The 27,942-nt window shown below is 34.3% G+C and overlaps 1 protein-coding gene across 1 annotated transcript; it reads right to left on the bottom strand.

Moving 5' to 3' along the window:
* Positions 1–1,778: 1,778 nt before the first annotated feature.
* On the bottom strand, positions 1,779–27,619 carry LOC142354537 (proton-coupled zinc antiporter SLC30A9, mitochondrial-like). The gene is made up of 6 exons (XM_075406855.1): positions 27,050–27,619; positions 22,742–23,092; positions 22,173–22,284; positions 14,991–15,198; positions 11,772–12,130; positions 1,779–2,563 (listed from the first exon to the last, which is right to left on the bottom strand). Exons 1-6 carry the CDS (start codon positions 27,254–27,256, stop codon positions 2,205–2,207), a joined length of 1,596 nt encoding a protein of 531 aa, XP_075262970.1. The 5' UTR covers positions 27,257–27,619; the 3' UTR covers positions 1,779–2,204.
* Between the last annotated feature and the right edge of the window lie 323 nt (positions 27,620–27,942).

The following is a 27,942-nucleotide window of genomic DNA, read 5'->3' as shown; positions in this document are numbered from 1 at the left end:
CTTCCAAATTCCTCATTTTTGCTTCCTTTCTTGTTCTAACATCTAATTTATCAAAATTACTGCTTCAATTTAACTTCTCGTGGCCTTTAAGAAGTTGTGAAAAATGCGAAGACCTTTAAAGATAGCTCCCCAATACAATACATACCCGTTCTATACAATTAAACTAATAAAAGCCTCGCTATTTGAACTAGCGATTACTAAAAAATACTAAACAGTCGCTAAAATATCTAAAAATTGTCGAAACTCACGCTTGTCGAAAGTGGTTTAAAATGAAGAAAAACGCCAAACGTTCACTAACATTTTAAATCTGGATAACTCCTCGAAAAATGCAAAATTAGTAATAGCCGTTTGAGAGGCTGACGGTGGTTATAAACACAATTCTTAAAAGATATTCGATGTCCGATGGGCTTTCAAATGATAGAGATCAATCTGCAAAAATTGACAGAAAAAAAGCTAATGTCGGACAAATTGCTCTCAAACGACAGGCGGGGCAATTTAATTCAAAAGGGGCGGGGGCCTAGATATTTTTTTTGGGTGCACAAAAATTTCAACCAAGGAGGGGTTCGAATCCCGACCTCCAGCGTAATAGCTTGCAACAATGCCCACTCAGCTATGAGGTCCTTGTGCTATCTTATCTTACAACTGCATTTGTTTTCGCAACAGACATAATTTCTGAATAAGAGCAAAAGGTCACGCAAAAAGCAAGAACTCAAGCGTGAAAAGGTCACTCGAGAAGTGAAATCTAAAGATACTCGAGAACAAAAATGGTCAAGAGAAAATTTTGCATTAAAAAGACACACACTTGTACAATAACTGCTTTGAATTTTGAGAGCAATTAACCATGTGAGCATATAGTTCCTCACCCCAATCACCACATACTATATTAATCTTCAGACTCTACAGTATATTTTGTCGGTCGGAAATTGTTAGCATAGACTATTATCGCCTCTATTCAGGGTGATAAACTAAGAGATATCCAATGGCAGTTCAATGTATTTGACGAGGAAAAATGTTCACATATTTCGTCTTGATCTTATCAACCGGAAAAGATATAGAAATGGCAGCGTGAGCTTTGTTGTTGATATACATTTCCTTGCTCACAAAAGGTCGAAGTGCCTAAAGGTGACTGAAGTTTGTCACCACTAATTCGATGATGCAACCAAACAAAGCATTCTATTACACAATGAGGTCAAATGATATCGACCTTAGTTTTCGTTAAAACTGATTTGTAAGAAAAAGTTTTCACAATATTGATCAATAACATAAATTAGGGCAAACTATTGTATCACGTGCTATAATCACCGAAAATAAAATTTGTACCAATTATTTAAAAAAACTACTAAAATCATACCCGTCTCAATAAAACAAGTTAACAGCTTGCTTTGTTCTCACATCTTCACTGCCTTGAAAGGAAATGACTTTCCCCGAGGCAAACATATTTCAGTTCTCAATTGGGAGAAAGAATCCATATTTTTCTCTCATTGGAACAAAAAAGTGAAGCCATTGTATTTGAAAAATCTCAAATTTATTTAATTAAACTAAAAACATTGTCCCAGTATCGGTGCAGTTAAGAAAATGGATTTATGAAAAATGATCCCAGGTGGAAAACCAAACTGTAACTCATTTCTTACGTTTGACAAAACGAGAACTTGGTTCGAGGTAACTTAAAAATTGGACTAATAGCAAAGCATCTTTGAAAAGTCACGGGCAGAAAGATTTCGTTCACGTGAAACAACAGGCAGCAATTCTTTTTTCGTTGCTGAGGGTCAAAAAGAAAATCGGCATTAAAAATCTTCTGAGAAACTAACAAATTATAATATACACTTCGCATTTAAAGTCGTCAAAGAAGTGGTTTAAAGTATAATTCTCTACAACAATTTATTGCCTCGAATGACAAAGCTCAAAGTATTGTAATGCAATTTTTCGGCGATCTCGGGTACAGATATTAACCCAATCCCCTCCCCTTCACTTTTTGGAAAACATTAAAACTCGAAACAATCGGCTATCTTGAAAAACTGAATGAATTTGCTCTATTTAGCAGGAGTTCGCTCTATATACGGGTGGGGGTGAGGGGGTGGGGGCGTTAAAAAGGAATATACCCGAGATAAATATACCTGTCCTTGTTTCAGCAAGCAGAGATTTTGCAAACTTACGAAATTTTCGGGAGCCTCAAATAATTTAGCAATAAATATCATCCACTGACATTATAACACCTCTAAATCGACATGGCGCACGTTAGGATGTTTATCTCTCAATTTTTTCTCCAATCTATCGACTTCTTCTCCAAGTTGATCAATGACGCCTTCGCCGTGAACAAGCATAAATTGTTCAAGCGTCTTCAAATCGTTGATAGCTTTTGCTTCCTGTAACACCGACTCCAGATCGATTTTGGAGCTGAGATAAGCTGATGTGATTTCTCTCCCGTCGAAATCTGCCTCTGCTTTGAACCGGATGGTTCCCGTTCCCATATCTGTAGCTTTCACATCGTGTAATCCCCGGACCATCCGGTCGCGTTCCAAAATAGCTCGCATCTGCTGCATCTGGTCAACTGGTACCGACTGACCTAAACATTGTGATCAACTTGACCGGATAAAATCGAGAGAAGTTCTCTAACACAGCAGCTGATGTCTTATAAATCAGCTTTGATAGAATTGTTGAGATTGGAGCAAAAGGCTGATGATTAATAACAGATAGAAGCTGTTTCTCAATATGTGTAATTAACTATTGCATAGTTTTGCAATAATAATTACTTGCATAACATACTGATTAAAATGTCATTTATAGATAGTTATGTTTCACAAATGGCGAGAAACAGTTCCGCAGAAAGAATCAAATCTACTTAGTTCACAATTTTTACATCCTGTTCAAATAAACCAGCAACGATATAAATCTTTATTACAACCACTAGCAGCATAAGGATTGTTACTTAGCTAATTATTGTGTGTTGAAATTGCAAGAGACCTCCGGAGTCGAAATTAATATGCACCCACCAATCTGGGGTATTTACTTGTAAAGATTCCCATCTTAATTTCGGAGCAATCGACAAGTTTGAAAGAAAATTATTACGGATTATTTCCGTTTGTCCCCAACCCCCCCCCCCCCCCCCCCCCATACGTTATGCATTACCCAATTACGAGCACGTGTCATATCATAGTAAATCATTATGTGAAATTTGGTAAAATGGTTTGCTTGGGGGTGCTAAACATACCCGGCAGATTGCCGGAAAATAGCCGCCGTTGATTCCAATAAGCATGATTGGGATTGAAAGAAAAGAAGATATTGAAAAAAAAAGATTTTTGTACAAAAACATTTTTTAAGTCCGATTTATTTTGATGGCATTTCGTAGTTGAACATAACGTACTTCTGTTTCTTAGAGAGAGGCTACAGGGGCTACTATCAATACCAATAAGCATTAGAGATGGTAACTAAGACTTATAGGAACGACGTTCAAATAGCGGGCATCTAAAATTGGGCTTTATGGGTTTATCCCGTTTCTACTTACTTCAATTTTTTTATACTGACACTGTTCATTTTGAATTGCTTTGCTGAGCAACTGACGTTCAAAATCACTTTTAGCAGAATGAGAGAAGAGAGAAAGTAGCCTAGAGAAGTCAAATAGATTTCACGCAAAATGTTTAACAAGCTGTGAACTAAGGTAAAGCAAAAAAAATTTGTTCGACGAAGCAAAAAACATAGCAGGAAAAGTCCTGACGTACAATTCAAAGAAATTTCATTGACTAAACAAAAAACTAGACCTAGAACGGACAATGATTGAATTGGGAAAAACATTTTTGAAAAAAATCAGATCAAAAAAGTAAAAAAACAGAAAATCGATGTCATGGCCGCATGTGCACAAGAAACCACTAGCGAGGAACGGAAATTTGGCTCAAACAAAAAAACTACGCCTAGAATGAACCAGAAATGGATTCGAAAAACCATTTACAAAAAAATCCGATCCAAAAACTCGAAAAACAGTAAAAATCAAAGTGAATTTGCCGCATGTGAACAAAAAACCACTAGCGAGAAAGATAATTTTTGTTCAAACACCGTTTTTTCACTCTTCTTTAAAATCAGAGTTAAAAAATTTCACAACGCAAAACCACTTGCTTTTTTGATCCACTTCCTGTTTCCGCGTGAGCAAAATCACTACTCCAATTTGACTTCAAAAATCATGAAAATGTGTGAACAATCTATAAAAAAAGACAGCGCCCCAATACAATTCAAATTCTTTGAATTGTAAAAAGATAGGAGCACTATAATAACCGAATGAGAAGCTGAAACAGCTATTAATAAACATACCCGGCAGATTGCCGGAAAATAGCCGCCGTTGATTCCAATAAGCATGATTGGGATTGAACGAATAGAATATATTGAAAAAAAAAATTTTTGTATAAAAATATTTTTTAAGTCCGATTTATTTTGATGGCATTTCGTAGTTGAACATACTTCTGTTTCTTAGAGAAAGGCTACAGGGGCTACGATCAACACCAATAAGCATTAGAGGTGGTAACTAAGACTTATAGGAACGACGTTCAAATAGCGGGCATCTAAAATTGGGCTTTATGGGTTTATCCCGTTTCTATTTCTGACTTCAATTTTTTATACCGACTCTGTTCATTTTGGATTGCTTTGCTTAGCAACTGATGTTCAAATTCACTTTTAGCAGAATGAGAGAAGAGAGAAACTAGCCTAGAGAAGTCAAAAAGATTTCACGCAAAATGTCGAAAAAGCGTCAAAATGGTAAAGCGAAAAAAAGTTTGACGAAGTAAAAAACATAGCAGGACAAGTCCTGACGAACAATTCAAAGAATTGTCATTGACTAAACAGAAAAACTAGACCTAAAAAGGACTATGAGTGAATTGAGAAAACCATTAAAAAAAATTCAGATCAAAAAATACGAAAAAAAGACAAAAAAAAAATGTCAACATGCCTAATGTGAACAAAAAAAACCACTAGCGAGAAATGAAAATTTAATTCAAACAAAAAACAAGGCCTAGAATGAGCTGTGAATGGATTGGGAAAACCATTTAGAAAAAAAAATCCGATCCAAAAAATTGAAAAAACAGTAAAAATCAGAGTGAAATTGCCGCATGTGAACAAAAAATCACTACCGAGAAACCGAATTTTTGTTCAAACACCATTGTCGCACTCTACTTTAAAATTAGAGCGAAAAAAAATCACGCCGCAAAACCACTCGCTTTCTCGCTCCATTTCCTGTTTCGGCGTGACCAAAATCACAACTCCAATTTGACTTCAAAAATCATGAAAATGTGTGAACAGATCTTAAAAACATAGCCGGAAGAATTCCGGAAGCGACTCGAAGCACCAAAACTTCATAAAAAGCTGAAGCCATTACCTTTTGTATTAAACCAATAACTCATTACCTCCCCGGGTCTGATATAAAAATGGTGAAATTTAAACAACTATCACCAAGAGGAAGAAAATGCAGCAAAATTTTATTATTGAAAACGTTTGGTAACGTTAAAAAAGTCTGAAATTTTTAGGATGGTCGAAAAACTGATAGCCTGACAAATTGCCCTCAGATAATTATTGATTCTAATCTCAAAAAGATCGCGAAAGCAAACGGCAGATAAAAACTTTTCAAAAAAGACAGGAAAGTCAAAATTATTCAAAAAAGAGTGCTCAAACTTAAGAATCAGAGAACCACTACAATTAGATTTCTAATCCCGGCAATTAAGACAAAAATAATACATGATTCTTTCTTGTTGTATATATGCTAGACAACATGATTTCATACTAATTCAAAAATTAAATTAATCATAGAAAAACAAAAGCAACAGAATAATATTCAAAGGCAAAAAATTGTCTAAAAACAATATCAAGCCCGGAAGAAAATTGCAAAGAATAGTAATAAGTAGAAATGTTGGAAAAGACTTTCTAGCAAACTCCCAGTACTGCCTTATTTTGAATTATATCAATTACAAACCGAAGAAACCAAGATCTAAGAAAAAGCTGAATTCATTCAATTTTTTAACAACTGAAAAAATCAATATAACGAATATAAAAGTAGGTGCCAGGACAAAACTAGAACGATACAAACGAGAATGTGAAGAATATGGACACAATGTTAGGAACACCGTAACAAAAAGACCAATTCTTGATTTTTGAAAGTTAAAAATCAAATTTAAAAAAATCAAGAAAAACGAGTACATTTCATTGATCAGCATTCGAGACATAGAGAAGACAACGAGTCATTCGAGACAAAAATCTAACTTGGTGAAGAGAATAAAACAAGAAAAAGCAGAATTCAGACATGCGAAACAATAAAACATTTCGCAAAAAAGTGGTCAAAAATATTTAAGAGTGCATTTATGAAAACAATTTATCTGTTTTTTCAAAAACTTAACACCAAAAAATTATTGAATTTTTATTGAAACGAATTTAAAGTCCCTCATGTTCCCCAAAATACTATTTCTAGTAATTAAAAGCAAAATACAAACAAAAAACTGAAAAAAATAGGCAAAAAACTACGAAAATCGGATTAGCAAATGTACAATTTTATGAAACAAAATTACATCGAGGTAGAAAGAGGCATTGAGTATATGAATTATCAAAAAGAAGTTGCCATATTAACTGATTTTTGACAAAAAACAGCTAAAAGATCCAAAAATGAAGAAATTAATAGAAAAAAAACCAAAAATTAACTAAAAAATCAAGAAATATGTGCCAATTTCGCATTTGAAACGCAATTTCAGGCTATGCAAAATACTGTGCTATCAATTTCCGGGGTTTACATTTCAACATAGCATCGATTAAAAATTATTTCTACAAAAACCAAATTACAAGCAAAAAAAACTAGGCCACTTAGACGAAAAAACGGCTAAAAACGGTTATCTATATGTGCTATTCAGTCAAACCTACTTTTCAATGTCAAAAAGTCATTCACTAAACGCAGCGCATGATCAAAAAACTTCTCTCGCTCAGAAAAAATTAGTTCACACTGCAATTTTACTCGCTTTCGCTTTTAGGTCAAAACATCGTCTGAACGAATAGTACTTCCGGTAAAAAAAAACCTTAAGAAAACCAATACTCCTCTTCGAGTCGTAAAAAAAAGACAGCGCCCCAAAACAATTCAAATTCTTTGAATTGTAAAAAAATACAAGCGCAATAATAGCCGGCTGAGAAGATGAGGGCGGCTATTAATAATAATATGCACCTACAATCTAGGGGGCTAGCATTATTAATTGCCTTTTGTTCAAGCTATTTGATTAATTCAATCTCTATCAGAACTCCAAAGCAAATCAAAAATAATAATAAAAAATGAGAGCAAAACTGAGAAACACTTGACTTTATTTGAAAACCAGTGTACTTAATAACTACAAAAAAAACTACTTCTAATTTACTGCTCAAAAATATACAATAAGAGTCATTGGAAGGATTAATGAAGTGCACTTTAACTATGTATAAAAGCCTACCAAATATAAAAAGTGGACTCTAACAGCATTCTTCATGCCTACACTTGCCAACAAAAACTAGCTAGAACAACAATTACGAATAAAAAACGAAATTGAATATTCATGCGTTGTATTTTTTTGTCGGTGTTAGTGCTGTGAAAATCTTAACTACATGCTCAAACCTTTTAAGAAAGCAGATAACTTTTTGCCTCTTTAAAACAGAAAAATCAAAAATTAACAATCATCATAAAAACCATGACCAGATTCAAAAGACTGGCATGAAAACGCGAAAAATTAGAATGCAAAATAATTTGAAATTATTATTTAATTTGAATTTCTACTTTCCAAGTAATCGTTCGCTTTAGTGTACTTCTCTGATCAGATTCCACGTAACGTTCACGCTGCCTCTTACTTCTAAACCCGCAGAACAAACCAGAAAACTCTTCTGGTAAACATAATGAACATTCTAATATTGACCCTTGAATATAATTGTATATAAGAACCTGGCAAGCTCCAAAATCATTCGTAGTAAAAAATAGAGCAGCCAAAAAAACGATTTCTAAGACATACATAATAGTTTAAAAGCTCAAAAACATTAACTTCAAACAACGCGTTACTTATTAAGACCAAAATGAGGAAAGTGAAAACATTTGTTTACTAGCTAACAGCTGACTGTTAGTAAATTAGATATTCATGGCAGTCTTCTAGTTACACAAATGGAATCTACTTTATGAAATCAATAGTGCATTTATTTCAGATAATATGTACAAAACAACTTAGCAATGCCAAAAAAAACTGATTACGACATAGTATGCAAGTTGAACTAAACTTGTTCTTCAAAAAACAGAACTTTTTCTACAGAGAGCGTCTATTCGATTTAATCTAAAAACTTAATTTTTGTCATTATTTAAACCTTAAATCGAACATGTTTCTAGAAGATAATCCTGAATATCCCGTGCAAGGGTTTTGCGCAGTCAATCAGAGCCATCCGGATAAAAGAGTTTTCTAGTTTGGAGCCCTTATGCTTAAAGTTCCAGGCTTGCCCTTAAAAATCAAGGGAAGGGTAAAAATTGACTTTAAATAAACTTTAGTTAAATTCGTTATATACATTGCGAGACAAGTCATGATTTAAATTTAGAAAATTTTCATCGGCTAAACAAAAAACAGACAAGAAAATAACAAAACACCATTTTATCTGCTTTTAAATAAGAGTCGAATATATCTACACCCCAAAGCCAATCGCTTTTCGTTTTACTTCCTGATTTTCTGTGACCACAATTACTACTCTACAACAATTTTACTTCGAAACTGATGAAAATGTGTGAACAGGTCTAAAAAAACATAGCCGGAAGACTCCGTAACCGACTTGAAGTGGTTATTCACTTAGACCTGATGCAACGATTCACCTAACAAAATAAACATCCTACTTTATTACACTAGTCATATTGAAAGAATAACAGTAAATTCATATGAGAAAAATCTGATAACAAAAATTGATAAGGTATGAAAAAACTCTCCTCGCAAATTCCGACTCCGAGCAGCTACCGGGCAAAAACGTCTTATAAGAAGTTCTGATGCAAAAATCAAGTACCAGCTGACAGGAACAAAAAAAACAAACTGACCAACGTCGGATGAATTGCTCTCGCAGGACAGGCAGGGGCAATCGATTCAGAGGGGACGTAGTTTTATGGGTACAAAAAATCTCCCTCACAGGGGTTCGCATCTCGGATCTCCATGTTGGAACTCTGATACCTTGACCATTCAGCTAAAATTGTTTTGATGTCCTTTCGCTCACAATCTATTTTAGCAACGAACCTTGATTTCAGAAACAGAGCAACTTAGATCACTGAAAGTGTCAAAGAGTGTTCTAGAACAAAAACAAAAACGGCCAAGTAAAAATTTTGCATAAAAAAGACCATCATGTTTACAGTGATTGATACAAACTCTTCGTTCGAGAGCAATTAACAAGAGAAACCGAACAGACGGCGAAAATCAAGGAAAGTGAGTTCTAAAAAAATCATTACAAAATGCTAACGCGGCATTTCACAATAACTGCTCCGGGAAACTCCTTTGGGAACTCTTTTGCTCGATCAGTGTCCCACCTAATTCCTTTCACAGAAATAGCAATTAAACAATTCAAAGAAAACTACAAAAAATTTGAAATTACAAATGTACATCATTTATTTCGCTGAAAACCCCAGTACAACCTTGCAGAGTCAATTCCTGGTAGCATTATCAGAGGAGATTCAACAGCCAACGATAAAACCGATTGCAAGACTTAAAATCAAAAAATCTAGGCGGGAAACTAGAAAACAAATGAATTTGGTCAAAATTCGATTGAAATCCTCTTGTTCAATAAAGTATCTCAAAATTAACATCAGTCTAATCGAAGGCTCACCAAAACCGAATAAAAATACGACTTGTTTAGAAACAAATTTTTTCACATAATTTTCTCGATCGTTCCCAAAATGCTGCTCAGACGAAAATCACTCGATATTCTCTCCGATGTTGACTTTTGTTCAGATTAACCTCGACACTTCTTTTCACATTGAGCACTGACTTCCTCTAAAACACGTCCTCTAAAAAAAAGAGCCACTAATTAAAAACATAACCGAAAAAATTTCAAAACAACATGAAGAGACGATTGAGCCAAAAATTGGGCAATGAGAACTGAAAATATATTTAAATTCAATTCATGAATAAACAAGCTCTGAAAAATACACACATAAAATAAGATTTTAGAAAAACCGTAAGATTTTAGAAAAAACGAAAGACTGCGAAAAAATCAAAACATAGCCGTCAAAGAGCCGTAAAATAGCCTCCATTGACGCGCACATCAGTATTGAAACAGAAAAATGAAAAAGATGAGACAAAAATTTACAGAATTTGTATCTAATTGTCAAAAAGTTTTCTTATTTGGTGTGCAGTTTCAGTCAGATTCCAAAATTATACTTATTTCAGTTTCTAAACTGAAAGCTATTAAGCTTAATACTAATGCCAGCTACCAATCATTACAACGAACTTTGACAACGTAATGCACTATGACTTAATGACAAAGCTTTACCGCTTTACGCCGTTGCTTTTAATTTTGCTCTTTTTGACTTTGACCGTCTTCGCTACATTGCGTAATTCAATGAGTGAAAGAACTTAAAATCCATTTAGTTAAAACAGTGAGTGAGGAGTCAAGCGTGAAATTCGTGACTTGTGTAAAACGAAGAGCGTGAACGAAAGGTAAAGCGGATTAAAGACGGAGAGCGCCTAAATAATAGCCGTTGATAGGCTGACGGCGGCTATTAAAAACAGTTCAAAATTTCTGTTTTTCTCATAATTCTCAACAAAACGAATATGGCTTGGTTTTAAAACAACAAAGCCGTAATCACTTGGTATCTATAAACACCTTAAGTGATAAGTGTCTCCCCAAATCACATCTAAGGCAGTAAAAAATAATCGGCGAGAAATTGCTAAATTTACCTAAAAATCAGCAAAATAGCTGAAAACCTCCAAATTAGCATAAAATTCACATTAATTAGCAAAAACCATCAAATCACTATTAAAACCTAAATATAATGCAATATTACATCAAAACTGTTGAAAGCAAATTAAAAAAATCACAAAAAATTGTTGCTCCACTCATTTGCTCAGCGCCAAAACTACTAAATTTTTTTACGCGTTTTATTTCCTGTTTCAGAGCAAAGCGGCCCATTACTCCACTTCGAGTAGCAAAATTAGGCCCGCAATAATAGCCCGCTTAGATGAGGGAGGCTATTAAAAAAACCATTTAATACAGTTAAGTTTCATAAAATTGGTTGTTACTACCACAGCATTACAATTAATTGGTCTTTACATTACACTGCCAAAGCAGAATTCAAAAAGTTTTGTCCCCAAGTCAGCACTTGCAAAATTGTCCAAGGACATTGCAATAACTAAAATCTGGACTAGGTTAAAGATAGATAGCATTAGCTGGCAGCACTTGCATAAGCACTTGAACATGCCACAAAAAAAACAAATACAATCTTATTTTTGTTATCACTAACCACATTTTGGTCACTACTTATTAAGGCTTGTTAAACAAAAATCACTTCAAGTTTGGTATCCGGATTTTACCACGCTCATTCTTCTTGAAAAATATTAGGACATATATTCTTTCCAAATTCAGCCCCACTCAAACATCGGCGCGTAAATTTAAAGTACATTTCGCGTCTTTTCCGCTATTGCCTTGCTTAGATGCAACATGCCACCTGTAACCCTGACTTCGCACATTCTACATTTCCATAAGACGTGATAAACAAGCGAGGGAATTTTTATAAACTGGGAGATACAAAAAGGAAAAAGGGAAAAGTCCAATATTTCTCTAACCAAGAAGCATGCTAGCATTCGTGCTAATAATGTATCCCGAAACCAGAGCCAGCAAAGTCCCCACGCCCAACGATCCACAAGCGTCAAAAATTGGTGACCCTGTAACGTGCGTCAACCCAGTTGCAACTCCTGCGACCAGAATTCCGACAACAGCCGCCATATCCTCACAAAATATAACATTCACAGCTGGATCGTTACTTCGTCTAATGTAAGATACGAAATTGACACCTGCAGCTTTTGCGTTTGCACGTAAGTGTTTGTAAGCAATCACTAATGAGGTTCCCTCTGTGAAAAGGGAGAAAGCAAGCACAGCTGTCGAGATACTGAGGTTCGTCACAGGCACTGGATGCATTAAAGTGCTGAAACAAAAACTGCCCGTCCAAACCAATTTTCACGACAGATTAGTCCGCTAAAACAAAAAACAATGCTGCTCGTATTAGACGCTGACAACGGCTCCATAATATTTTGAGATAAATGTCACAGATTCGCATGATGTCGCAAGTATTAGTATGATGACTCTCTGCAGAGCTATTCTAATAGGAGTTTCCTACTAATGTTTAGGTTCCGTGTGCAGTTTTTATGTTTCCTTTTCAAATATTTTCTTAAGTGTTTAGGTTCGCAAGCGTCCGGTATTCTGCTAAGATGAGAAAATTTCACAAGTTCTGAGGATGGAAAATAGCACTAAGTTTCACAAGAATCAACTGAAGAATGAATGAATATTTCGTGTTATGCATTTCGTATTTATACTTTTTATTTACATTTTTGTCCAATCAGAATTGAGTTCATTCTATTAATAGACAGTGAATATTTTATAAGTTTTATTTGAGTCTGAGTCTTCATGCTCGATAATTAGATTCGCATCAAAACAGCTGGATAGAGGCCACTGAAAGACTCGACCGCTGTAATTTTTGTATTTCGATCATTCTAGCTCAAATAGCCCTCTAAAATAATGTACGATACATATTTTGCAACCAAAAAAACAATCAGCATCTCTGATACCCAGTTAACCGCTTTTCTGAAAAACCAAAATTTATTTTTCGCAAACTTCACCTCGGAAGCGCTGCAAATAAATAGTTGCACAACGCCAATGGAGAAAGACAGGGTAAAAAAATGCTCACTAATTCGTGAGAAGCAAATTAGAAAAGCGCAAATTGTTGATACAAATTAAAAAACTAGTTTTTCATATTTTCAGATAAACTATTAAAATTACTTTTTGACAGTGAGACATCGGATATAATTACGCAGACGTAACCAGAAATACATCTGGCTTTTTAATGACTTTATTACATTGCAAATAAAATAAATAATTTTTTTAAATTCTGTTTTCTGAAAATAGAAATTTTCTTTTTCTGGTTTTTGAAGAACTTTAGATTTTGCCCGCCCGCCATGAGCATGATTTGAGTATGATAGTTATGGAAGCTATCAAGCAATGGGGATATATTTTCAAAACTTTATAGCATTGACATCTGGATAATTACCACGTCTTATGAAGGGTACGAAATTCCGCTAAGAGTGTATTTTTGACAGACCTTCTCATTGAAAAAAATTACCGTGGTCTTAATTTAAGCAAAAAAAATAGTTACAACCAATGAAAAACTGCTTGCAGAAGCCACAGGTGAACAAAAAACTTGTGTGCTTAAAACAGTTAACTTTTTCATACCTCAATTTGGGGGATGGGATTTTGGGCGAAAATTCGATTAGGCAAACAAAATGTTTTGTAGCCAGCCATTAGGCGAAACTTTTCAACTAAAGTTTTCTAGAAATTAGGCGAATAGCAATTAAAACAGGTAAAATAGGTATTAAAATACTCAAAATCCAATCGATGTCATAAAGTTGTCAACTGTCTCTAATAGTTATCAGTGTATCACTGCTTTCGATGTTTTGTATATCTTTTACTCTGCTCAGTATCATCACGTCCAAGGAATTTGATTTGGAAAAAAAGTAATAGGGAAGGAAAGGTGAATACTTAAACTACTTATTAGTAGCTTTAAAGTAATTAATTCAAAACTAACTACCGGTCGAAGAAACGAACAAAAAATTGGGAGCGTTAGGGTTAATCTTACATCGTGAAAATGCTAAAATTCAAAAATTGTTGTCACTTTCTGTTTGTTTCTTAAGCTATTTTTCTATGAAGTCAATTGTTATAGTCACTTAATTATACATACTATAATATCAAGTGGATATTGCACTACTCTTTAGGTAATTTAATTGGTATTCGCCTAATTTCCACAAAACTTTAGAACAGAATTTAAGCCCAATGGCTACAAAAATTCCTTTTGCCTAGTCAAGTTTTCGCCTAATATCCCACGCCCCCCTCAATTTTCGTTCTCTCTAAAATAGCCGTATGAACAAAAAGCACTCTTTTCGTTCCACTTATAAACTCGATCAGTACTAAAAAGAAATTTTACACTTACTCCATACATTTCACTTCAGAAACCCATTGATTAAAATATACACTTGTGCAAAACTCCTCTTCGAGTCTTGAAAGCACAAGCGCTCCAGTACAATTCGAATTCTTTGATTTGTAAAAACAACTAAGAGAAGGCCAAAAATAACTCCGCTCAATTACTGCTATCACAACTATTAAACATAACGAACTAACGCCTGGCTTATTGATCTCAACTGACTGGCGAGTAGTTGGGGTCGTTCGTTTTAGTAAGGGATGCATAGACTTTTTGTGGGTGCTTCTAGGGAGGTGTACAAAAGGGGAGGCACGGATGAGGGGAGCTTAATCCGCGCAAAAGACTGCTTTGATCTATGTCCTTTCAGCAGCTTCAGTGAATTGTACACTTAGCGACATTCTGCACTTGAAGACTATTAAAGTTCTAAGAGAGCTGCTCAGCTACTTAATGTTCTGTGAATTTTGCATGTTTATTCCCCGTTTTTGAGTACTAAAAGTCAAAAGCATCAGACGAAAAATCGATCCATCAAGCGAAAAACTCATTAAAATTCATATGACTAATATAATTGCTACAAACTTTATTAATCAGTAACGATTGGTAATTGGATTTTGACTTGCCTAGTGCTTATTGATATTTGGGAATTCGGTACGGGTAATAAAAAATTTGGGTCTTTCCCATTATAGCCCCCCCCCCCCCATTTTGGTATATTTTTATGATTGGGGGGCTATAGGTTATCTGACCACTAAGCTGGGGGGGGGGGGGGGGGGGGGTGGGTTGGGCTATAATGGGAAAGACCCAAAAATGTCGATAACATTACCTTATTCCGTGATAAAAGGAGAGCCCTGAGCCAATACAGAACACGCCACATCCACTAATGAGAGCAGTGACATTCTGTAGATTGCGATATCCATAAGGATGTTCTTGGTCCGCCCTTCTCAAAGAGTGCAACTTGCCAAAGAGGAGAATACATTGATTCAGAGTATCTGCTACAGAATGCACGGCCTCTGCAAACATTGCACTCGAACCTGAACAGAATCGAAGCATTAGAAAAACTAACATTATTGTGTTCGACGCACAGAATTCGGCGCGAATAAAGCTTTTGTAGCCCACAAGCAACATATTTTGGATACATAAACATTGTTTTTCAACATTTTATTTGCAAATTGAGGTCACAAAATACAATTGGGGTTTAGAATAGAATTTTGATTTAAAAAAAGGGAGGATAACATCCACAGTGATGATCAATCATCATAGTGAGCGTGCGGTGTTACGGGTGTAATGAGGTTGAGGGAGGGGGGGGGGGGGGGGCGTCAAGTGTGTGGGAGGGGGAGGCAATTTCTAAGAACTTCCCTTTACACATTGAATAGCCGCATATTTAGAGACTAGTAAGGCGTAAGGCTCTAAGAGAACTGCTCAGCCACTTAATGCCCTCCAGGCCTTTCCTGTTTATCCCGTTTGAGCACGAAAAGTAAAAAGGTCCAGACGAAAAATTGGTCAGACGAAAAATTGGTCAGACGAAAAATCGCAAAAAACATCCAGATATAATTATTACAGATTTCGTTTGAGAACAATTACAAATTAATATAACTTCTAATTAAAAAACGATTGACACAGTTAGACATATGTACGCATGGTGACGATAAATTAATTTTAGCTCAATTCAGAAATTCTTCTTAACAATAAACAAATCATTACACTGAGAAAAATTAGTAAATAAGTAATGAATTTTAGAACTTCGCCTGATGAAAATATCAACAAATAAAGCAATTAGCTGCCGTAATTTAATTTTTAAAAAATCATATCAAACGAAAAAAGGGGTGTAAATGCAGTATTCATTTTTATCAACTTTAAACAAAGCGTAAAACTATTTGATGTCAAAATTTAATACTTAATCAAAATTGCTAAGTAAAAGCAAATATTTGTGCTTTCGAAAAAACGTTCTTTGTTAAAAACATAAATTTTTAAAACATTGAAAGTAATGCTCCTTAGAACAAACATTAGGTACGTTCAAATTATCCTAAAATTTCTACAAAAAGTCAACCAATTCTTCGCAAAGATTAATTTGCACGCAGAGAAAACTTCATTTCAAAGTAGTTCACAATGACACGGGAAATAAACAACTTTCAATTTTTACAGTTAGTTTAAAGAAATTCAAAAAAGAGATAATAAATGATTTTTTCTGGGTATTATTCAGGCCGCTGCTGTTAACGCTACTGCTGGTACTGAAATGGAGTGCTTGGGTGTATTATTTGGTAAATCAAGAGCGAAATCAAAGAAAAATTTAAAAGAAAAGTCACAAGTAAACGAAATCTCAAGGATTTAAGAATAGTGTAACAGAAGTTTACTTTTTTCACAGAATCATTCACTGTTTTCTCCCTATCGCGTTTGGAATGGATGAGGATCAACCTGTAATCATGATGCAATACTGGAACACCTCTTCTTATTGAAAGAAACTTTTAAAGGTGAAATCGAAAATTGTTCAAGTAAACGTTGATCTTCTGGTATCAAAAAAGAGAGTCAGGTCAATGCTTTTTAATATATGTAAATGGTTAAGAAGTTTGTTCAACTTTTAATCAAATTCCATTAAAATTAAATTCCTGTGGTTCCAAAATCACAGAGCACAAAAATTTTAATATAGAATGTCTCGATTGAAATTCCAATTGTTTTTCTTTATATCAATTAAGTCAAAAATTCAAACACACTTGAAAAATATATCTAGAAAAGGTGCAGAAAAATCCTTAACAATTTGAACAATTTTAAAATTTTAAAATCTTATGGCGTGAAAAGTGAAGTAAAAGAAAATTTTTGAGCCCTTAAGCCCTTATTTCTCATCGATACAATCAAAATGAAAATCTCTCCTAAAGGATCGATTCAGTTCGTCAATAGTTTTACACAGTACCTCTTTTGTATCTCTCAGGAAAAGATGTTGATCGGTCAAAATTGACTATACAAAAAGCCAAAAAACTGATATTTATATAAACGTAACCAACTGACGTCAGCGAATTGCTCTCAAACGACCGGTGAGCGGTTGGCTTCGGTCGATTTTTTTTCTCAATTTTTATCTCGAATTAAAAAGGAAGTTTTTATTTATTGTCAAACGATACAAATTGTTAGGCTGAATCTTTATCTTCGATCACAGGCAAAACTTTTTGAGCTAGAAGTAAAGCAAAAATGGTCTTTTTAATGCTTTCGCTGAGTATTCATTTTTTGATATCATTTTCGGTTTGTGGTTTTGAGAAAAATCGGTAACTATTCCCTCTAGTGATTTCCAGATGCTTATTCATCTTTATTGGCAGAAGAAAAATTTCAGATATAATTTAAAGCATGTTTTTTGTTCCGACCCCTCTTGAGGGGGGGGGAGAGAAACTATATACTCAAATGGGTTTTTTTTGTTCAGACAATTTTTTTTTGTTCAGACAATTTTAGCCGATCGATATATTCAGCGTAGAGAATTGAGACTGGTATCATGAGAAAGCTCGTCCAGCGTAGAAAATGGAATAAAAAAGATTTTTTTTATTTTCGTTTCTTACAGGGAGTTTTCGAGGTTTAAACTTTTGAGAAAAGTAGAGTGAATTCACGTTGTTTTTATTCACATTTTCCGGATATTTTGCCTAAATTTTTGTCAATTTTGCAAAAATTTTTAAAATTTATAAGAACAGTGTTGTTAATTTTATTTTTAAAGACAAAAAAGCATTGTTTATTATTTTGATTTATTTTTTTGTCATAACTTTGGGGTAAACAATGCAAAATTCAGCCTTTTTCATCAAAAACAGAACAAAATAAGCTTCTTTAGTCTACTTTGATTAAATTTGCCGGAAGTACACCCCCAAACACTATTAATACAATCTTTCAAAAGCGCGCTATTCCTACTTCAACTTCTGTTGAGAGTGCTCTGTAATTAACAGTTTGCCGTTTTTTGCTAACTTTACTCGTTGATTATCAAAAACGCAGAATTTATATTTGAGTTTTTAACTAACATATTATCTCTATCTATAACATTCGAAAAATTAAGTGCTCCTAATGGACGATAAGCATTAATAGGTCTAGTTTCGGACCAATCTTTGACTGCTAAAATCCAAAAAGAAATCAGATTGTAATCAGTCGGTCTTTTTTTTAAATTGATCTTTTTTATAATAATTAAAGAACAGAACATATCAAATCAAGGCTCAGGAGTGATAGGTCCAATTGGCTGCCTAAGCAACTCCAAGCTAATGCAATTAGTTTTTACTTGAAAGCTTATGGTCGTTTTGACTTAAAAAAAATTGATTTTTAAAAAATGGCGTAATGAACTTTTCTTCTATTTTTTCTTAATTTGGTCAACTTGTAGCTTAGTGCCAGCAAAGAAAGCATGCTTTTTCTTACTATTGATTTCAATTATATCTCTACTGTGGATCAAGCCTTAAGTTATTGTTTTCAGCCTTTGATACTACTAGATTTCAGATTTTTTTTTATTTTTAGATATTTGCCAGTTTTTCACTTTTTCTAGTTTTGTCACATTATTATTGAAAGTTCTAATATCAAATTATTGGCTTTCAAAATAAATCAAAATTAACATATTAAAATCCTGAAAGATATAGATTATCGTTTTAACGGCTTCGACACTTCTTTCTTGAAGAATTTAATTAATTTTTTTAATTTTGTCTTTAACTGTCGTTTTAGTCGTATGAAAATTCCTGTATAAAAACATGTCTCATTGCGGTTTCATGGTAGAATAGATGAGCCGATATTCTGGTAGTGGTAGATATCTGATGGCTTTCACGACTTCGAAAAAAATTGTTTCCAAAAATTAAAAAACTTTTTAGCTTCGCAATTTTGTTCTTTTTATTGTCCTTTTGTTATCTATTCTCGTTAACTGCAAGGTCAAATAAACATTATTGCTTTTAATGGAAGGTGTCGAAACAGATTGGTGTCAAAAATTCCAATATTCTTAAGGTATTCGTTATGACTGGCTTCGACAACAGTTTTTCAAAAAAAAAATCAAATTATTTTCGATTCTTGTCATATTTTACGTTCATTTTGTGGACGTAAGATTAACTCTGGATAATTTCAGGTCTCAAGAGCTTCCCTTGGAAGACTAAACGAACCTATTTAATTATTTCATTCTGTAAATAATGGCTTTCATTACTTTTGAGGAAATTTTGTTTTCGAAAAAAAAATCAAAAGTATTGCTTACTTTTGCACTTTTCTTTGTTGTCTGTTTTACCTAGGTTCATTAATGAAAGGCCACCTACTATATCATCAGTGTTTGAAAAAAGCGCAACCCAATGTAATTTGAGGGCCAAAATATGGCTCTACGGCTTCGACAGCGTTTTCTTGCAAGTTTTGCTTGAATTTTTGTTTATCGTCTTTTTGTTGTTCTTTTTAGCCGCATAAAAAATTGAATACGGACAAGTCGTAATACCCTTCTATAGAAACATTGGTAATCGTAAACCTTAAGGATATTTTACTTGATTTTTAATGGTTTTCATTACTTTGATGTTAATTGTTTTAAAAATAAGCGAAATTTTTAACTTTACTGTTTTTGTTCTTTTTGTCTAATTGTTACCAATCCTTTTTTATGGACTGGTCCCATATCTTTTCTGGTGATTTATAACTTATTTTGTTTAGCTTCAGTTTTAACGGTATAATGACTTTGTTATTAGGTTTTGTTTTTTAAAGCCGACGAAGTTTTTGATCTAATTAATGTTTGTTGTTTGATTTTGCTGTTCGTCTTAACTCGCTTTCTTAATATTGGCATATCTCATCAATCTAGTGCATCATTTTTTACTCCACTGAAATTATTTGCTCTGAAGGCTATCTTTTCGTTCACACGCCTATTTTTTTGTTTTTTTTTGAAAAATACTTGGTTTTTTTTGGGATTCCCGAAAATAATTTTTGGGTTTTTCTATCTGTTCATCATTTGGTAGACAATTATGCCAAAATTGTGGATGAGCGGGGTCGGAACCTTATGTGCGATCGCACATTACCGAGCCTCCTTGTCAATTTCTAGTTTCATTGCCAATGCAAAAAGTGCAATAATTTGTTCAGAATTGCTTCTAAAAACCAAAAATTTTGCTAATCAGTGGCATCCAAAAGTAAAACGCATCCAAAGGTTATGATTTTCTCAAATCTTCAATTACTTTTTGCTAATAAAACAATTGTGTATTACTATTGATTTCAATTATATCTCTACTGTGGATCAAGCCTTAATTTATTGTTTTCAGCCTTTGATACTACTAGATTTCAGATTTTTTTTTATTTTTAGATATTTGCCAGTTTTTCACTTTTTCTAGTTTTGTCACATTATTATTGAAAGTTCTAATATCAAATTATTGGCTTTCAAAATAAATCAAAATTAACATATTAAAATCCTGAAAGATATAGATTATCGTTTTAACGGCTTCGACACTTCTTTCTTGAAGAATTTAATTAAATTTTTTAATTTTGTCTTTAACTGTCGTTTTAGTCGTATGAAAATTCCTGTATAAAAACATGTCTCATTGCGGTTTCATGGTAGAATAGATGAGCCGATATTCTGGTAGTGGTAGATATCTGATGGCTTTCACGACTTCGAAAATAATTGTTTCCAAAAATTAAAAAACTTTTTAGCTTCGCAATTTTGTTCTTTTTATTGTCCTTTTGTTATCTATTCTCGTTAACTGCAAGGTCAAATATAACATTATTGCTTTTAATGGAAGGTGTCGAAACAGATTGGTGTCAAAAATTCCAATATTCTTAAGGTATTCGTTATGACTGGCTTCGACAACAGTTTTTCACAAAAAAAAATCAAATTATTTTCGATTCTTGTCATATTTTACGTTCATTTTGTGGACGTAAGATTAACTCTGGATAATTTCAGGTCTCAAGAGCTTCCCTTGGAAGACTAAACGAACCTATTTAATTATTTCATTCTGTAAATAATGGCTTTTATTACTTTTGAGGAAATTTTGTTTTCGAAAAAAAAATCAAAAGTATTGCTTACTTTTGCACTTTTCTTTGTTGTCTGTTTTACCTAGATTCATTAATGAAAGGCCACCTAATATATCATCAGTGTTTGAAAAAAGCGCAATCCAATGTAATTTGAGGGCCAAAATATGGCTCTACGGCTTCGACAGCGTTTTCTTGCAAGTTTTGCTTGAATTTTTGTTTATCGTCTTTTTGTTGTTCTTTTTAGCCGCATAAAAAATTGAATACGGTAAAAGTCGTAATGCCCTTCTATAGAAACATTGGTAATCGTAAACCTTTAGGATATTTTACTTGATTTTTAATGGTTTTCATTACTTTGATGTTAATTGTTTTAAAAATAAGCGAAATTTTTAACTTTACTGTTTTTGTTCTTTTTGTCTAATTGTTACCAATCCATTTTTATGGACTGGTCCCATATCTTTTCTGGTGATTTATAAGTTATTTTGTTTAGCTTCAGTTTTAACGGTATAATGACTTTGTTATTAGGTTTTGTTTTTTAAAGCCGACGAAGTTTTTGATCTAATTAATGTTTGTTGTTTGATTTTTGCTGTTCGTCTTAACTCGCTTTCTTAATATTGGCATATCTCATCAATCTAGTGCATCATTTTTTACTCCACTGAAATTATTTGCTCTGAAGGCTATCTTTTCGTTCACACGCCTATTTTTTTGTTTTTTTTTTTTTAAAATACTTGGTTTTTTTTGGGATTCCCGAAAATAATTTTTGGGTTTTTCTATCTGTTCATCATTTGGTAGACAATTATGCCAAAATTGTGGATGAGCGGGGTCGGAACCTTATGTGCGATCGCACATTACCGAGCCTCCTTGTCAATTTCTAGTTTCATTGCCAATGCAAAAAGTGCAATAATTTGTTCAGAATTGCTTCTAAAAACCAAAAATTTTGCTAATCAGTGGCATCCAAAATTTTGCTTATCAGTGGCATCCAAAAGTAAAACGCATCCAAAGGTTATGATTTTCTTAAATCTTCAATTACTTTTTGCTAATAAAACAATTGTGTACAGTAATAAAGAGAATCTGAAAAGATAAAAAAACTTGCCTGTAAAAGCACAGGCCACAAATTTGCCAAAAGAATTCACAGCGTTGACCATGACAGCCACTTTCACTACCCACAAAGACTTGTGAGCAATAGAACTCCTCTCATCCACGCCCTAAACATTAAAAATAAGAAATCATGAAAAGAAATGGTCTTCGTAGTGTAATTTACGTCAAAATGAGTCTAATTTATTTAAAAAAAAATGTAAATATGACAATCATTTCTCAATAGATGCGAATAGTGTTGCAGAGTTGCTTGGGCGGACAATTTGACAGAATTTGCAATAATTTGAACTTTTCAAAAAAAGATCTTCGACAAAAGACAAAAGATCTTCGACATGAAATTAAAAAATTAAAAATCAGAGAAATCTTGAAAAGTTTTTCTTCTGTGTGTTAACGGTTGACTCTGTTTCAACTATTCAAAACACTAAATACTGAGACAGTCCAATTTCCGAAACTTTAAAACCCTTCGTACTGCGCCAAAGGAGAGCGGATTGGTTTCTCAATAAAAAGACATTAGCAATACACTGGATAACAGAAAATTCTTGAATTCTATGTGAAGTTGTTGCTTACCTTCAGTAAATTACTAATTGAAGATTCAAAATCTGTTTGTTTGAACCGCTTCTTAGCCTTATTATAGATAAACTTGAGTTGCTTCAAGTTTTCTTCTTGTTGAACTCGATTTGACTCCAACTTCGATATTTTCTCCAGAGATCCGTGAACTTGAAGAGCTTTCTTCTCGACGTCTCGAATATTGTATACTTTCATTACGCTGTCACCATACACAGCGCTCCGTCTAAGGCATAAAGGAAGGTCCATAAGATGCTTTTCCTCTAAATGATAGATTCGCATCGCCCGAATTGGCGTGATGTAGTTCCGATCCGTCTTCGTAATATCATAGTCGAATTTTGGGCGCAGCTTCACCTGTAAAAAACTGTGTACGTCTTACGGTATTGATTACAAAAACATTGAAACTCTCAGATCTCATGTTCAATTTTTGAGGACACGCACTCTTCACAGTATAACTCGAGCAGGATTGACTTCAATTACTTTTTGGGAATAAATAACAACCCAATTATTAACTGTTTGATGATTTGAAAACATGAATTAATCGCAATCAACTGATCAAACAAAAAAGAACCAATTGAGCTCGGCACAGCTATGCAGAAATCCCGTCGTATATATAATATTTCAATTGGAGGGTTTTGAATTTCACCTTTTCCGAGGAGTTATCGAGGTATAAAGTTTTCTGAGCATTTGCCTGATTTTACGATAATGATCCCTTTTTTCCAATAGTTCTCATTAAATTTTTCTCAAATACCAAAAAATTTTAAAATTGTGTGCCAAAAAAACTATCGTTTTTATCTTTATTGCCAAAAGAGGGTTGCTGAGTTGTTTCGCGCTACTTCTCCGCTAGAATTAGGGCAGATTTTAGAAAACTTAGTTTTAATAGAAATGGCATTTTTGAGCGATATTCGTCAAAAATTAGTCTATTTTATCAAGTTATTTAAAAACACTGTGAATCATTCCTCAATAGAATATACATTTTAAAGATTGAATAGTGTTGCAGAGTTGTTGGGACGGACAATTCTCGCAAAAAATTGACCGAATTTGCAACAACTCGAACTTTTTCACTAAAAACGGCCCAAAAAGGATCCTAGCAAAATTTGTTCCTTTTGACGGAGAAAATCCCCCCCCCCCCCACCTGAAATCATGATACAATCATTCTGGACAATTCGGACGAGCTTTCAGCTAGAACTGCCTCGCAGAATCTTCAAAACATAGCTTTGCGGTCTTATAGCCAAATTAAGCAAAAAAAAATCACTGTTTATGCTGTTTGAAGCCGAATTTTCTCTCGGTGCTTGCTTTCTGTCAATTTTTAAATCTCTTACTACTTACAGGGAAAACCCATCATGGAGCAGATTTTAAAACGATTTTCAAAAATTTCGAAAACGTTTCACAAAAATCAATTTTTCTAATTTTGTCAGAGCATTCGGCCCCAAAGTTAATGTATACTGTTGAGCAATAATGGCAAAATTAAAATCCTTAAAGAAGTAGAAAGTGGTAGATTTCTGTCACCATTATTTCATTTGAATTGATTTCTTTTAGGCGCAACTGCTTATATTAGGGCACCAAAAACATTCCAAATGCATAAATATTGCAACTAGAGTTGCAACTAGAATATCTTAGATGCTCGCTTAGAAAATTAAAACGTGCGGTTTCGAAAAAACCAACCCAAAATTAGATAGGAAAAAAACCCACGGAAAGAAATCCCCAAGTGAAAAAAAAACACGGAAAAAATCAACACTTGACTGTCAAAGGGATGTGACTGTCAAAGAGATGCAAATTCAGTCAAATTAAATCAAATGAATTATATTCTAACACAATTACACAAAAAGCAAAAGATCAAAAATGATTCCCAAAATGATATGCTTGAAGCAATTGCTCGCAAATATTCTAATGGTTGATATTCGTATGCAGCACATACAATTCGTTCTTTTTGCCATCATTCTCACTTTTTTAACTGCCTGCTCACCCTTTTTGTTGTGCCACGGTAAAGTACTTGAAGTTCTTGAAGCGCTTATTAACTGTGCATCGCCGACAAAATTTCCAAAAAATCGTGCTTAATCATTTGCAGCATCCATTCGAAACCTCTATGAGAAACCTTCTATTGCATTGTTGGTTCTCGGTAGGTGCTCGATCGTTCGATGATACACATTCCACATTGTGAGATGAAAGCGTGGTCTTCCTATTAACAGAATGGTGGTTGTGCACTCCCCCACAGTAGGGCAAGAGACAGCACCATGACTGTGGTTAGGTATCATAGCATGGAGGATGGGTCGTCAATCCTTTAAGCACTGTCCCTTATTGACTGCCCATAGGAAGCACAAATGTGGTTTAGACGGTACTACTCTGAGTGATTTTTTAGTCACGGGTCGTTTTCTAGGGGGCCCCCACCTCTTTCACCCCCAATTTTTTCGAAGTTTGAACCTCGTCTTTATAGAGGCCTTAATATGAAAACTTTCGAAAAAAAACTGACTGAATCATATCCCACTGGTGACACTGATATGGTGCGTTTTTATGTTTTTGTTTTGATGGTTTTCATTTCAATCTCATTTTCTTTCTTTCAATGATAACATGGGTGTTTTTTCCTTGGGGGTTAATTTCCGTGGGGGTTTATTTCGTATGAAAATCAGGCGTGGGTTTTTTTACGTGGGGGTGTATTTCCTAGACCGCAAAATGTCACAAAACCGTTTAGAAAAATCAGATAACATTATTTTGAAGACGTTCCGGAGAAAGCAATTTTACTGATTCAACGTAAAAATTTACACATTTGTTACTTTATTGCTAACTGTTATTTTTCATCGGCATATTTGATTATCAGAATATGGAAACATACCCGGCAGATTGCCGGAAAATAGCCGCCGTTGATTCCAATAAGCATGATTGGGATTGAACGAATAGAATATCTTGAAAAAAAAGATTTTTGTACAAAAACATTTTTTAAGTCCGATTTATTTTGATGGCATTTCGTAGTTGAACATACTTCTGTTTCTTAGAGAGAGGCTACAGGGGCTACTATCAACACCAATAAGCATTAGAGATGGTAACTAAGACTTATAGGAACGACGTTCAAATAGCGGGCATCTAAAATTGGGCTTTATGGGTTTATCCCGTTTCTATTTCTGACTTCAATTTTTTATACCGACTCTGTTCGTTTTGAATTGCTTTGCTTAGCAACTGATGTTCAAGTTCACTTTTAGCAGAATGAGAGAAGAGAGAAACTAGCCTAGAGAAGTCAAAAAGATTTCACGCAAAACGTCGAAAAAGCGGCAAAATGGTAAAGCGAAAAAAAGTTTGACGAAGTAAAAAAAAAATACGAGCGCAATAATAGCCGGCTGAGAAGATGAGGGCGGCTATTAACAATTAAATTTCAATAGTAAACTTGATGAGACCGGACTTAAAATTTATTCAAAAAAAAATGTTTGCTTGATATTTTTTTCTTTTTGCGCAGGAATAAAGTATTTGTTGTCCATATCATAAAAATGAAGAGATGGCGACCCAAAACCTAATATGATGAAATAATACAGAGAAATGCAAAACGGTGCAATTGTTGTTCCCAACATTTGAAAAAGTGAATCTATTCTGCCCCCTTCAGCTTAGTGGGCACACAAGTTTTCCATTACCCCCAGTACACGTGCTTTTTTCTTACACGGCGACGTGCTGCATAACAACGCATAATATGTAATTGGGGGTCATATAGATACTGGGGGTCGAAACAGAATAATAGAACCAAAAATGTTTATGGCGGTTGAAATTTGTGATCAAAAGTGAAAGTATACGAGGTTTTTTAAAGCTTTAGATCTATTCTGTTTTAACCCCCCCCCCCCCCCAGCTTAGTGAGCTATAAAACATATAATTTGTAACTGGGGGTCATAAAAGACACTGGGGGCCTAATAGATTCAAAGCTTTGCCGAAAAGTAGGTCCATTAAAAATCCATCAAACACCAAATTTCATACCTCGAGTACATCTTTTTTAATTTTTCTTTTTATAAAACAATAAAGGGGGTTTGCTCTTAAGCCGCGTAGGACAATCCAATGGATGAGTAGTTATCCCCAACTATGAGACATCACTGCATCGTATATAATTTTAGGGACAAGGCACTATAGCTCTACATCATTTTTAATGCTGAAGGTTTGTAGATGGGAGGGTTCAGAACATTGTATGCAATCGAGCCTCGCCGTTTGCTTAAGTTCAACCAAAAAAACCTAAGCAAAACGCTTGCTGTTGTCTGGCAGACTGCTAGTTCCTGCTCTCCCAATTTCTTCCCTCCAGAAGGACTGCTGTTAGCTAGTAATGAAAAAATATATATATCTCACTTTTATTTTAACTTTCGCAGCGCTAGAAGCAGCACTTCCCGCCTCTTTAGGTGGCGCCGCCCTTAAATCACTCTGACTTGCATTTCCAGGATCACCGACCCCACCCAAGCGTGTAAGGAGCCGTACGTTCCTCTTTTGCTGAGATGAAGCTACGCACGATAAAGCTCGATTGCAGACGAAACTTCGGAGGTGAAGAGTCAAAGACATAACGTCATCGGAGTAACATTTTGAAAACCAAAGCGGTTAGCAAGACATCCGACTCATTGAAACCTTGAATATTTCCATAGGCTGAATACATCTTAGAGTTGAAAAGTGATAGCCATTGGGCAAATTTAAAGCAGCAAATAGATTTAAAACATAATTCACCAATGTGGGCTACTTGCTCTTAAACGACCGCTTGGCTTCGGTGGATTCGATCCGATTTTTAGCTCTGATTTTTTCATTGCCAACTTGTGTTTTTGAGGTAATTTTGTGCGGAACATTTGATACCGTTTGCTTACATTGTTGATACTCATAGAAAACTTATCCAGATAAGTTGCTGATCTGAAACCAAAATACAATTGACGTTTTACTTCGCTAGTTGCGGACCATACCCATTGATAGGTTATTGGCCCAGCAGTGTTTCTGCCGTTGGCGCCTTTTTGGTAAACGAGACAGAGAATTAGAAGAAACTAGAAAAGCAACCACGAAAATTGAAGAATGAAATACGTAGGGGTAGGTTGAGGGAAAAAAGTTCAAAAGGTATGTGGATTACAGTAGCCGCCCGTGCGCAATAGTCTCTGTCTTCGGCTAATTGAGCGTGGTACTTGTTTAAAATGCAAAGTTAGAAGTTAAATTATTAAGTAGATCAATGTGAAGAAATATTGGTTTAAATAAATTAAAATTTAAAAGAG

The sequence above is a fragment of the Convolutriloba macropyga genome, chromosome 15 (genome assembly GCF_964194025.1).
Source record: "Convolutriloba macropyga chromosome 15, txConMacr16.3, whole genome shotgun sequence".
NCBI classification, from domain to species: Eukaryota; Metazoa; Xenacoelomorpha; order Acoela; family Convolutidae; genus Convolutriloba; species Convolutriloba macropyga.
This window is presented reverse-complemented; position numbering and strand designations above follow the sequence as displayed.